Source organism: Dipodomys ordii, unplaced genomic scaffold, assembly GCF_000151885.1.
Source record: "Dipodomys ordii isolate 6190 unplaced genomic scaffold, Dord_2.0 Scaffold98, whole genome shotgun sequence".
Taxonomy (NCBI): Eukaryota; Metazoa; Chordata; class Mammalia; order Rodentia; family Heteromyidae; genus Dipodomys; species Dipodomys ordii.
In genome coordinates, this window is record NW_012267314.1 from 3,430,803 (window position 1) to 3,443,960 (window position 13,158).

Below are 13,158 nucleotides of genomic sequence, written 5' to 3' on the forward strand. Positions count from 1 at the left end.
TTCTTTGATTTGTTGTGTTTCCGGGTCTCTATTAAGAAAATTTCGGCCTGAGCCAAGGAGACCTAGGGTTTCTCCTATTCCATCCTGTAATGTTTTCAGTGTCTGCTTTGACTCCGAGGTCTTTGATCCATTTGGAGTTGATTCTGTGCACATCACTTTTATCATCAACAAAATTTTTTAAAAATACGTATCATGGGAGATCAAACAGATCTTTATTTGCAATTCCTCATTTGAATGTAAAGAACTTTCTTGGGAAAAAAATTACCAAGCAGGTAGTATTTTCCTTTTGTTACACAACAATAAATATTGCTAAAGTTGATTCTGTCTATTAACCACAACCGTAAAAGAACTAGAATATTCTTTGGTAATTTTAAATTCTTGTCTCAAGCACGTACTCACTTAGGCCCTAGAAAAAGGGATAAACTCCTTTCAGGCCCCAATTCCAAGACCCTTCATTCTGCACGGTCAATGGTACCCAAAGGCTTATTGATCCAGACTCTGGTCCACACATTGACTGTAATACTGGCTTCTCCTCCCAGGACATTGCTTATTACCAAGCCCTGTCTGCTGAGAGATTACAGCTGGACGCTTCCAGGATTGCCCCCAGCCCGGTGGTGGCATCTCAGGAGTCCTACGAACTAGGCCTGGAACCATCTGCTACTGCCAAGCTGAGTGATTTGCAGCGTTCTTGGGAAACCTTAAAAAATGTGGTAAGTCTCCCCCTCCCACCTCCCCCACCCACCAGCTAGGGATTGGCTTTACACTCACCCATCTCCTTCAGTGTTATGCAACTCACGCAGTTACACATCCAGCCCCCAGTTGGGTAAAGCAAGGAGGAAAGGAGTGTGGTAAGGTGGAAGATAAGAGGTCCCCCACTGTTGCTAAGATCCCTTTTTCTTGTCCAGATCAGTGAAAAGCAGCGCACCCTCTATGAAGCCCTGGAGCGCCAACAGAAATACCAAGACTCTCTGCAGTCCATCTCCACAAAGATGGAAGCCATGGAGATGAAGCTGAGCGAGGGTCTTCAGCCCAGCCGAAGTCCAGAGAGCCAGATGGCTGAGCATCAGGTAAACATGGTGGGGGCTTCAGCTTCCCGCTTGACGGATGGGGGTGGTGAGCTCCTCCCGCTGGCCGTTCTGGTGGAATACGCAAGGTTCCATGTGGTGGGATCATGGGGGTGAATTCCACACCGTGGTAGGCCACACCTGCCACGGCTCCCCGGAGCGCTCTACAGGGGAAAACAGAAGCGGACCCTGCGTGTTCCCTTTTACAAGCTCCATGCATGCATGCAGTTTTATTTCCTCCTCTTTCACAAAGTATCTTTCCTTACCGTGGTCAGAGGGTTTTGATGTTATTGTGAGTGTCAGTGTTGTCAGGATAAAACGCACCCCAAATCTACCCACTGAAGTACTAGCCGGTGGGTGTCCAAACCACTAGCTCTTGGAATAGAGTAAGTTTCAGGTTGCTGTGGGCAAAGGTGCAGTTGGATGGCATCTGGGGGGTGCTGGCTCCTGTCTGGCGATTGTTCTGACTTCAGGAATTTTAGGAATGGTTACATAAGTTAGACAGAGCTTCTCCTTTATGAAGAGAACAGAGCTGGTGATAGTAACCTAAGACAATCAGGTGACATTGGAAATGCACTGGTTTTAGAAGCCCATCTATATGGAGACATCCTCAGTGATGCTGTGTTGTGGACCCACAGCACAGGTGTGCAGTCTCATTGCAGTCTACACAGCCAGGTGTTCACCTGTGTGTCAGGTGTTGTGATGTGAAGGTGGCGCCTACTGCTGTCCAGAGCACAGGAGCCTGGGACAAGCCTACAGCAGCCTGAGGGGGTGGTGGGGAGGAGGGGGTGGAGGGAGGAAGATGTCATCACTAGATAGGAATTAAGAGCCATTAAAAAAAAGCCTGGTATGATGGCACATGCCTGTCAATGCAGGCAAAGTCAATAAATGGCCTAGGGTGTTTGCACAGCATGTAAGAAGACTGTGTGTATGTGTGTGTGTATGTGTGTGTGTGTGTGTGTGTGTGTGTGTGTGTGTAAATAAAGCTCTATACTTCTGTCCTGAAGGTTCTCTATCTTTCCAGCTAGGACAGCTATAGACAATACTCCTAGGTGGAGTAAGATAGGATCTCCTGCTTTTGTAACACGGGGTCTCTCAGGATAACACAGACGATGTGAACATCTCATCTGAAGTCTGCACCTTGAGCAATAGTGGTTTCACATTTCTGACACTTTTGTAACTTCTTAAAAGAGATATCGAAATGCACACTCATCAATTTTTAGGCCTTTTTGGTTGTTGTTGATGAACCGCCTTCTGGAAGGGTTCCTGCCAGCTCTTTTGACCCACCAAGCTTGGGGAAGGGGGGGTGAAGGAGGAGATTAAAGCAACACCATTGCAGCTTCGTTTCCCTACCTCATTTCACTGATGAGGCCCCTCAGGGACTGGAGTGACCATAGCAATGCCATTCTCCTCCAAGCTCCACCCATCTCCTAGACCACTACCCTCCAAGTGTTTGAACTTTGACCCTTCTAGAAGGGGCTCAGGATCCTGCCATCTGGTTTGGCGGTTGTGGCAGCCTCCATACGGTCATCTGAAGAGACCAGCCCTGTTTGCCTGTGTGTTCCCTGCCTCCCCCGGCTCTTATCCAGGGCCGGGAGTTCTGTCCATCTCCTGCCCATCCCCAACCTCCTGGAATTTTAATACAACAATAGTCGGCATACTGGAAACAGCCCGTGAGACATGCAAATAGAAAACAGAAGCTAGGAATTGAGCACAGATGTCTGTCCTCAATTGGAGGATCAGAATCGACTGCCCTGAGAAAAGAGGTCCTGGAAATCGTGATTTTGAGAGCCGAGTGGAGAAGGGGAAATGACCCTCATGTCACATGGTGGAAGTGGGCTACAGGCTTCCTCTGTCTTATCAGACGGAGCCGTGATGACTTAGGGTATTCCAGCATAGAGGCAGACATGAGTGACGCACTCCCCGGACAAGCCGGGAAGGCCCATAGGTCACTGACATTAGTCGGTGTCACCCTATTACAACCAGAAACACCCCGGAATTCTGCCTGGCACCATCCTTTCACCACTCGGGTGAGCAGCCCCCAGGTTGCTGGGTCAGTGGCGTCCAGGGGGAAAAGTCTTCCTGCAGAGTCTCCGAGGATGTGAGACCCCACCAGGCCGTGTCTGGTCTCCCCATCGGAAGTCCATCCATGAGTCTGACCCTCAGTGTCCCCTGCAGGCCCTCATGGACGAGATCCTCACGCTGCAGGATGAGATCAGCGGGCTCCAGGCGGCCCTGGCGGCGGAGCTGGCGGCCGAGTGCCAGGAGTCAGACCCCGCGGAGCGGCTGGCCCTGCAGTCCACGCTCACCGTCCTGGCCGAGCGCATGTCCACCATCAGGATGAAGGCGTCGGGAAAGCGGCAGCTGTTGGAGGTGAGGGGGGATCCAGGTCAGGATGACGGGTAGGGATAACAGCAGGGCCTGTGGGCGGCCACGGTGGTCCCGGCTTGTTCCCGCTCACTGGCTGCCGGGCCACACCCGTTCATGAGAACATGCATGCAAAGTCACACCATCCGGTTACCTTAACATTGCGTGATAGAGACCCATGCTGGCTACCGCAATGCATGCATGAAAAATCAGTGATTTTTTTTCTATTGATATTCTTTATACTTCTTGGTCCTAAATATGCAGAATATTTCTACATTTGGGTTAGACTTGAGGTTTCAGGAAAACTTCTACCACACCTGCTCTGTCTCCCAGAATCTTCCTGTGTATCACTGGCTCTCAATTCTATGTGAATTGAATATGGTTTAAATCCTAATTCAGCTCATCATATATTTCTTCCTGGGTCTGGGACATGAACTCAGAGCTATAATGCTGTCCCTTAGCTCTTCCACTTGAGGCTGGCACTCTACCACTTGAGCCATGTTTCCACTTTCAGCTTTTTTGGTGGTTAATTGGAGATAAGAGTCGCACAGACTTTCCTGACTGGGCTGGCTTCAAACCACAACCCTCAGACCTTAAATCCCAGCTTCCTGAGTAGCTAGGATTACAGACGTGAGCCACCAGCACCTGACTCCTACATTTCTTATTTTATTTAATATCATTGTATCTGCCCTACTTACTGATAATCTCCATGTTCGACTACCTAATAAAATTTTAAATAAAGACTATTAAATGGGAAATAGTTTTAAGATTATTTTAAAAACAAGATATTTAACCCATCTGAAGAATTAACTTTCATTCACTCATATGGACCTTACTCTTGTGGGGTTTCAAAATAAAATGATTAGCAAGAAATTTTTCAACACAAATCATTTTATCGATTGATTTGGTATTGATCTTGGGGCTTGAACTTGAGGCCTAGGCCTGAGCTCTGTTGCTGAAGGCCAATATTCTACCACTCCAGCCATAGCTCTACTTTGGGATTTTTTGGGTGCTTAATTGGAGATAAGAGTCTCACAGATATTCCTGCCTGGGCTGGCTTTGAACCACAATCCTCAGATCTCATATCTTGGCCTTCTGAGTAGCTAGGCTTATAAGCATGAACCACTAGCATCTGTTCCAACACAAATGATTATTTTTTTAAAAATTTTTATTTATTTTTTATTGTGAAAATACTGTACAGAGGGGTTACAATTAGATGGTCAAGATAATGAGTACATTTCTTAACAAGCATTGTAGCCTCCTCCTTTGTTTCCCCTTCCCATCCCTTCCCAGCCTCCCCCTGCCCCCCCACCGAATCCTCCCCCCCACCAAAGTTGTAAAGTTCGTTTTCGACATGACAACTTGTACTTCTCATTGTTGCAATGGGTCCACCTGTATCCTTATTTAAACGACTTATTTTTCCCCTTCCCCTCCACAAATTATACCGATATCAAATACAGTGAAAGCAGGGGTTATACTGTGGGGGAGGGACATACAAAGCAACAAAGAAATAATCTTATAAATGTGTTAGAAACAAATGCATGAAAGAAAAAAAACATTTGAATACATATCTTAGGGTTCATTTCACCTAACATCAACTTATCTGACTTTTTCTGCTTGTAGTTATTGCAAATAAGGGAAACCATGGGACCTATGTTTCTTTGGGCTTGGCTTACTTCACTTAATATAATTTTTCCCAAGCCTTTCCATTTCCTAACAAATGGGGCAATGTCATTCTTTCTGATGGAGGCATAGAATTCCATTGTGTATATATAACACATTTTCTTGATCCATTCATCTACTGAGGGGTATCTGAGTTGGTTCCATATCTTAGCTATAGTAAATAATGCTGCAATAAACATAGTTGTGCTGGTAGCTTTAGTATGGTCTTGTTTGTAAACATTTGGGTAAATGCCCAAAAGCCAACACAAATTATTTTTAAGCATTGAAAAGCCCAGAGGTCGAACCTGAAGTTTGGATTTCACTTAAGATTCAGCAACACCAAGTCACCGTTTCCCATGAAACTGCATGCTGGCTGCCTCTTTGGGGAGCAGAATCCGTCAGTGCTCTTCCATTTGCCAGGCTCCGCACCACTCCCTTCTGTTTCTCAGACACTGAGTTCAAGTGTCTGTTGTCATCTACCAGCCGCTGCCTTATGCTACAGTTCGGTTCTCATCTTTGGCTTATTTCCATCATTCCCATGACTGCCTGGTTCTCTTGGAATACTGTCTACAGGTGTTATGTTCAGCTCTAAGGCCCATGAGAGTCATGAAGGAACACTTTCCAAAATACTCATCTCAAGACACGACACCTGCTGTGGCCTGCCATGTAGATAGACGGGGGTGGGAGAGGGTGGCTTAGAGACCTTCCCCCGGCTCCCCTCTCCCCCCAGCCCCACTGATCTGTGTCCCGCTCTACTCCACCTCGTCCAGGAGAAGCTGAACGAGCAGCTGGAGGAGCAGCGGCAGGAGCAGGCCCTGCAGAGGTACCGCAGCGAGGCCGACGAGCTGGACCACTGGCTCCTGAACACCAAGGCCAGTCTGGACGTCGCGCTGGCTGCCCCCAAGGACCCCATGGACATGGAGGCCCAGCTGGAGGACTGCCAGGTAGGCCTGCGTCCCCCACACCTCGCACAGGACACAAAGGCCGAGCGTCTTGGGGCACACACGTGATTCTTCACTACCCATGCTCTCTATAGGCGTCGGGGGCCTAAAAGCTTGAGTGAGCCCACACGTGCACGCGATTTAGGGAAAAAACAAAACCAGAACCTATCTCGTACTGTCAGTAGTATCCACACTGGACAAAATATTCTGCTTTCCAGTGGATGTGTTTCAAAACATTTGTGTTTAGTAGTTCAAGGGAAATGCCAAACAAATAAGAAGACTTGGCTAGTGCTCTACCACTGTTTTGTTTCTATCTTTTTGCTTTTCAATTGAAAATAGGAGTCTTATAGACTTTTCTGTCCGGGCTGGCTTTGAACTGCAATACTTAGATCTCAGCCTCCCAAGTAACTAAAGCTATAGGCATGAGCCAGTGGTTCTGAGCTTTTGAAGCAGAGAACTTTTTACTTCCTCCCATGTTAGGACTCTGGCAACTGATGTGAGGAGTTACTTACATTAAAGGTTTTGTTCTCATGCTGTCTTCCTAGCTCTTTATTAGGAAAATTTCCACACACATAGAAGAGAATGCATGTTAGTTTTCTGCTACTGTAATAGAAAGCCTAAGAAACTCCGTGTAAGAAGAAGAAAGGTTTGTGTTGGCACACCAGGAGAGCTCCCAATGCACTCTGGACTGGCCATGTTGCTTTGAACTTGTGGTAGCACGGGACCTCATGGCAGAGTGAATGGAGAAAGAAGACTTTTAGCCTCATGATTGGTAGAGAAAAAGAGAAAAGATCCACCTAGAGGACCAGCTCTCCTAAACCCTCCTCCAGGCCCACCTGTGGATTCCACCCCTGGCCAGTGGCACCCCACACCTGGGCATGTGGGTAAATCTCAGACCCAGGCAAATAATGAACAGCATTTATTTTAAAAAGAGATAAGGGCAGTGACCTGGAGAAAAATAATCAACCTAAAGAAGCAATGGGTTGAGAAAGGAGAGTTCTCTACAAGGTGACAAGAAAAAAAAGGTTGATTGCTTGATATTTTTATATATGTCTCCTAATCTAACACTAAAACATTAAAATGACAGTAGTAATGGGATAACACTCTCATTATTTGTTGACACTAGATAAAATATGCTTCTCATGTGTCATTTCCAGGGGATTATTGTATAATACATAGCCTTGAAAATAGAAAATCCGTGGAGTGGGGTACACATGCCTGTAATCTCAGCTCTGAGGACAAAGAGAGGAGGATGGTGGTTTGAGACCGACCAAGGCAAAAGTAGGAGATTCAGTCAAAAACAAACTAAAAAATAAAATGAAATAAACTACTGGGAATGTGAATCAAGTAGTACAACACTTGTCTAGTGGCCAGGAGACCCCATCTTCAAATCTTCAATACTGCCCCTATACCTTAGACAGAGAGGGAGGGGAGGGCATGTCGAATTAAGAAACCCAGGCAATTACAAAAATCCACACACTTTTCGAAGTGGCAAAAGTAACCCCGGGAAGCCTGCTCGTCTCTCAGGATGCAGTCTTCCCAAGGGCTGGTGGGATATGCAGCTCCCATGCTTTTCCTGCTGTTCCAGAACATGCTGGTGGAGATCGAGCAGAAGGTGGTGGCCCTGTCGCAGTTGTCCGTCCACAACGAGAACCTGCTGCTGGAAGGCAAGGCCCACACGAAGGACGAAGCCGAGCAGCTGGCCGTGAAGCTGCGGACGCTCAAGGGGAGCCTCCTGGAGCTGCAGAAAGCCCTCCACCACAAGCAGCTCGACATCCAGGTGGGTGCCCAGGGCTGGCCCCCAGCCCACAGGTGAGATGAGTTGAGCTGTGGCAGTGTTAGGCTGAGGATGGAGCACGTGGCCAGACGCCACTGTCTGACACATGTCAGCAAGCTGTGTGTTCACACGCTGCCTTTTACATGGGTTTTCCAGCGAGGTTTTGTTCAGATTTCTTGAATCCATGAACCCAAAGAGAAGAGTTGGTGTGAGACAAGAAAGCGAAAACTAATCAAAGTTAAAAATAATCACCCTTCAAGTTGTAGCACAGGTCATGGGTGAAGATCTGCTTTGACATGGCTGTAATTTTGGTTCATTTCTCCTCTCCTGCACATCCTGTACATGTCCTCAGATTATTTAATTGAGTGGTCATACTTTAGAACTGTCATGTATTCCATTTGAATTGAACCTAACGAATTCTTACCATAGATGAGGCAGGGGCCACGGCCCAGGCCTTCAGAGCCTGGGAAGCGTGTGCAAATGAGAGCCAAGGTTCTTCAACTTAAAACTGTATCCCACCTCAGTGTTTTCATCTTCATTTAATAATTATAGCAAGGCAAACCTCTCTTTACCCACAGGGCTGTGTTCTGAGGAGGCCACTCTGTGTTTTAGCCAATACCCATGAGAAGGTTTAGTTTATAAACTAGTCCCAGTAAGAAGTTAACAGCAGTAACTAATAAATTAGACCTACTTTAATAATAAACTTAAATAAAAAGTCATCTTTCCTGACAGAGTTACGACAAGTCATGTTTCTGGATTATGGTTGATGGTGGGTAAATGGAACCTCCAAAGGAAAACTTAAGGATAAACTTATTTCACTTAAGTGACATAAACTGTCCTGAGGATTTTAATGTGAACAATGCTGCCAATAGACATTGAAGCCACAGCCTGGGTGATGAGAACAATCAAGTGCTCCCAGTCTGAATTATGTGGGAGAGGGCAGAACTGCGGGGCCTGCAGACAGTCCGGGTTGAAGCTGTCAGGTCTAGAGAGGGCCACGAGCCCCACCCCATAGCTCCCACCCATGGTGCCAGGAAATTGTTTAAATTGGATGAAGTTCTGTCTCTGCCACAGCTGAAAGCTTTCCTGAGGCTTCTGGGGGGTGGTCTATAGATACTAACAGAACTCCAACAAGGTAATTTTCAGCTGCATTGAAACGAGTCATTGGTTATTTTCTTTTTCTTTACTTTTATATTTTTGGATCTGGTTGTGGGGCCTGATCTCTGGGCCTGGGTGCTGTCCCTCAGCTCTTCAGCTCAAGGCTAGTGTTTTACCACTTGAGCCACAGCGCCACTTCCGGCTTTTTTCGTTTTGCTTATGTGGTGCTGAGGAATTGAACCCAGAGCCTCAGGCATGCAAGGCAAGCGCTCTACCACTGAGCCACCTTCCCAGCCCTCATTGGTTATTTTCAAAATACCTATAAACACTTGCCATCTTTCATCTGGTACATTTCTAGCATATGGAATATCGATGGGATTTAACAAACTATTAGGCTTTTTTCCGTTTTTGAGGCACTTTGGTTATTTTTTCCACCCCAGGGGATAAAAGTAACCCTGTTTATGTTATGGATGTAATGCAAACGGCCATTTCACCTTATGTAGAAAATGAAAAGGAATCTAGACTTGGTCTCAAATTAACTCAGGTTAACTGGGGGAAAAAAAATCTGCCATCTCTCAATTAGTAAGGCTATATCCTTTAACTGCATTGGAATACCTTCACATTTCTTTCTTCTTTCTCCTCCTCCTCTACCTCCTGATCTTGTTCTCTGTCCTTTTCTGTATCCAGAAAGTCATGTGCTCTCCCAACACGCCACAGCCCAACCCCGTAACACCTAATTGCTCAGTGCTCCTGCAAATCCCCAGAGCATCTACTACCACATTTAGTGGCAGGCCCCACCATACTCCTGCCTCTCTATAAGAGAGAGCCCATCTTCTACCTCACAAAGAAACACATAAACGTTCCTCCTGCCAGCACCTCTGTACCCTGAGGAAAAGAGCTGGAACTTAAATAGGATTCTTAGTCATTTTGCTTCTTGTGATTCAAGTCTTGGTTTTCAGAATGACTGAGTCACAGAGAAAGTCACTGACCACCAAAACAACCAAATGTAGCCACACACAGCACAGGCTGCGTCCATCTCCTCTGGGATGTGGCTGAGAGTAGTAAGCCTTGGAACCTTCACGTTCGTCTGTGCATGTGAGTTGTTCTGAGGCCGCCATGTCCGCCGCTGTTGGTTACAAGTATCAGTGAGGTGTGCGGAATCTGAAAGGAGAGCTTCCATCTAAAGATGGTAACCAGACTGGAGGAGTTGGTGGCTTCCGAGGGCTGGGGGAAGTGTCCGAAGAAATCTTCAGGCTGGGCTCTGAAAACCAGATCATGGCTAAGGAGAATGACAGAGAGGAAGTGGTTTCCCAGGCCGCTGTGCTGTCAGCTGAGTGGCTGCCGCTGGCGCGGCTTGGGTGTGGTGCGCTGACTCCTGAGCTGCCTTTCTCCTCATTCTATTCATTCTCTATGGATCCCATCTGACCGGAAATGGTTTCTTCATTTCCTGGAAGAGACAGTGTCTCCAGAGCTTATTCCTGAAAGAAGGACAGAGTCAGAACACAATGCTCAGTGATTACTTTTTCTTTTCTTTTCTTTTTTGGTTAGTTGTGGGGCTTGAACTCTGGGCCTGAGTGCTGTCCCTTAGCTCTTCAGCTCAAGGCTAGCGCTCTACCACCTGAGCCACAGCGCCACTTCAGGCTTTCTGATGGTTCATTGGAGATAAGAATCTCACAGACTTTCCTTGCCTGGGCTGGCTTTGAACTGTGATCCTTAGCTCTCATCCTCCTGAGTAGTTAGGATGATAGACGCCCAGCGCAGTGATTACTTTTGACAAGCATTCCTGGGAGGTGGGCTGGCTGGTGACGGATGTCGCTGGTCGCTGGCCGTCCATTCCACGCGGGTTGCGCAGTGGACTTGGCGCGGTGGGGCCCCGTGGGTTTGGTGGGTTTTCCACCACTGCCACAGTGCGTCTGGCAGAAGTCGGCATGAGGGAGGATTTGAGTTTCAGAGGACGCATTCCCGAGTCTGCCGGCTCATGGCTCTGAGGCCTGCGGGACTCTCATGCACAGGAGCAAATGCCACCTCATGACACCCAGAGCACAGAGACAGAATCACAAGAGCGGCCGGGACCAGCACCCGCCCATCAAAGACGCATCTCTCACACACACTGAGAGCCGAAGAGGAGATGCTTCGAAGGGAGACACTCAATGACTGCGCACCTCTGCGTGTGTATTTAAAATGGCATTCATTCAAACGAACTCCAAGAGAGGGAAACGAGATCTCTCTCTCTCTCTTAACTTTTTGATGATTCTGTCTTTTTTACCTTAGGTCTGGGCATTCGTGTGCATATCTTTGGGAGGGCCGGGGGTAGGACACAGAACTCAGGGGAAAAGGGTGAAAAGTGCAGCCATTGGGTAGGACACAGACGAAAGTGAACTGTACAACTCGTGAGTGGAGACGGGAGGGAGGGGCGGGGGTAAGGCGAGCGAAGGGAGACACTGTATGGAAGCAAATGTGCTCATTACCCGACCCATGCAATCGGAATCCCTCTGTGCATCCCCATTCTCATAGCCATCAAGTAAATTATTTTGGAAGGCACATCTCACGGCCAGGCCAGCTCTCCACACACCACTGCTTCCCCAGGGGTGACGCGGATTTTGAACTAATCGATGGGAAGCAGCATGGGTTGAGTCTGCGCCCCCGTGGGGCAGTGGGTGCCCAGACACACAAAGAAGTGAGCTTTCCTCGTGTGGGTGTGTCTCTCAGCCAGCCGAGCTGCCCGCCAGGACTGAGCAGAGGCCTGGACCTTGAGCCCCAGTCTGATTTCTCCCACTGGGGCTGGCGGTCAGCTCAGAAGTCTGAGGTTTTTCCCAGTTCTGGAGTGTGGATTCAACTGTGGACTTAGTATGTCTCAAAAGTCTAGGGATCTTTTTTGGTTAGTATCCTTCGAGAAATAGGGACCCCCCCCCACATACATGCAGGTGTAGATGGACGATGACCTGGATAGAGAAAGGAGCAGAGAAACGGTCACAAACTCAGGATGAGGACTTGAGCAACACTCCACTTTGATATGTCTTAACAACGCATCCTCAAAGGATCTAATGTTATTGTCTGGTTAAGAAAACAACGTCTGGTTAAGAAAACAACAAACACACTTTTGCTATAAAACCCCGTGACCACATCTGAGTCACATTTCTTTCTCCCTCCAATATTTCTGAATAGAATGACCCGTTTATTGCTCTTGCCCAGGAAAATACCATGACTTTGATGGCTTTTGTGTCCTGGTCTTAAAAAAAACAAAATATATGACTTCAGGTCCCAAGGCTGCTCTTTGGGTATAATTATCACAGACCACGCCATGCGGGAAAAGGTTTGCCTGCGTGTCATCTGACCCCTCCGTTTCTGTTTCCTTCAAAGCAGGGAGCCACACAAGAGAAGGAAGAGAGAGATTCGGACCCCACAGCCGCTCAGAGCCCTGGCGTGCAGGAATGGCTGGCTCAAGCACGCACCACGCGGACGCACCAGCGCCAGAGCAGTCTCCAGCAACAAAAAGTAAGGCGCGTCGGACTTCTTCCAAGAACCGGAGGGAACTGTTTCCACAGGACCAGTTGGTTCTTTACTAAAGGGTCCCTTTTCCCCTCTCTCTTTTTTTTATTTATTTTATTTATTTTTATTTTTTGTGAACATACTGTACAGAGGGGTTACAATTACATGGGCAAGATAATGAGTACATTTCTTATCAAGCATTGTTGCCTCCTCCTTTGTTTACCCTTCACATCCCTTCCCAGCCTCCCCCCGCCCCTCCCCTACCCAATTCTCCCCCCACCCCAACCCTGCACCAGAGTTGTAAAGTTCGTTTTCGACATGACAACTTGTACTTCTCATTGCTGCAACGGGTCCACCTGTATCCTTAAATGACTTGTTTTTCCCCATCTCCTCCACAAATTATACTGACATCAAATATAGTGAAAGCAGGGGTTATACTGTGACCTTTCCCCTCTCTTTGAAAGAAGCAAGACGTTGGCTGATCTTTTCAGTGGTTCACCCGTGACTGGTGATGGCTGGGCTGATAAGAGAAGCATCTATTTAAGATCACAAACAGTACAACTCTGCCACCGTCCTCTTCCTCATGGAATGCTCTTACTTTCTGATTGGCCCCATTGGAATCTATTTTTTTACAATCACAATCTCAGGAAAGCCTCTTCAAATTGGGAGAAGCTTGACTGGGCTTATTATTTCCCCAAAGAAATCCAATTTGGTTTTACTTTTGGGTAAATACCACCACAAAAGAGGATTGGAAACTTGT

General features: G+C 47.3%; 1 protein-coding gene across 1 annotated transcript in view; it reads left to right on the plus strand.

Moving 5' to 3' along the window:
* Positions 1-13,158, plus strand: part of Syne1 (spectrin repeat containing, nuclear envelope 1) — a 388,103-nt gene that overhangs the window by 254,609 nt on the left and 120,336 nt on the right. Inside the window, exons 92-97 of the mRNA XM_013026970.1 lie at positions 540-710; positions 906-1,067; positions 3,243-3,437; positions 5,864-6,037; positions 7,623-7,814; positions 12,273-12,404. Coding sequence (XP_012882424.1) covers positions 540-710; positions 906-1,067; positions 3,243-3,437; positions 5,864-6,037; positions 7,623-7,814; positions 12,273-12,404 — 1,026 coding nt within the window. The remainder of the gene's footprint in view (positions 1-539; positions 711-905; positions 1,068-3,242; positions 3,438-5,863; positions 6,038-7,622; positions 7,815-12,272; positions 12,405-13,158) is intronic.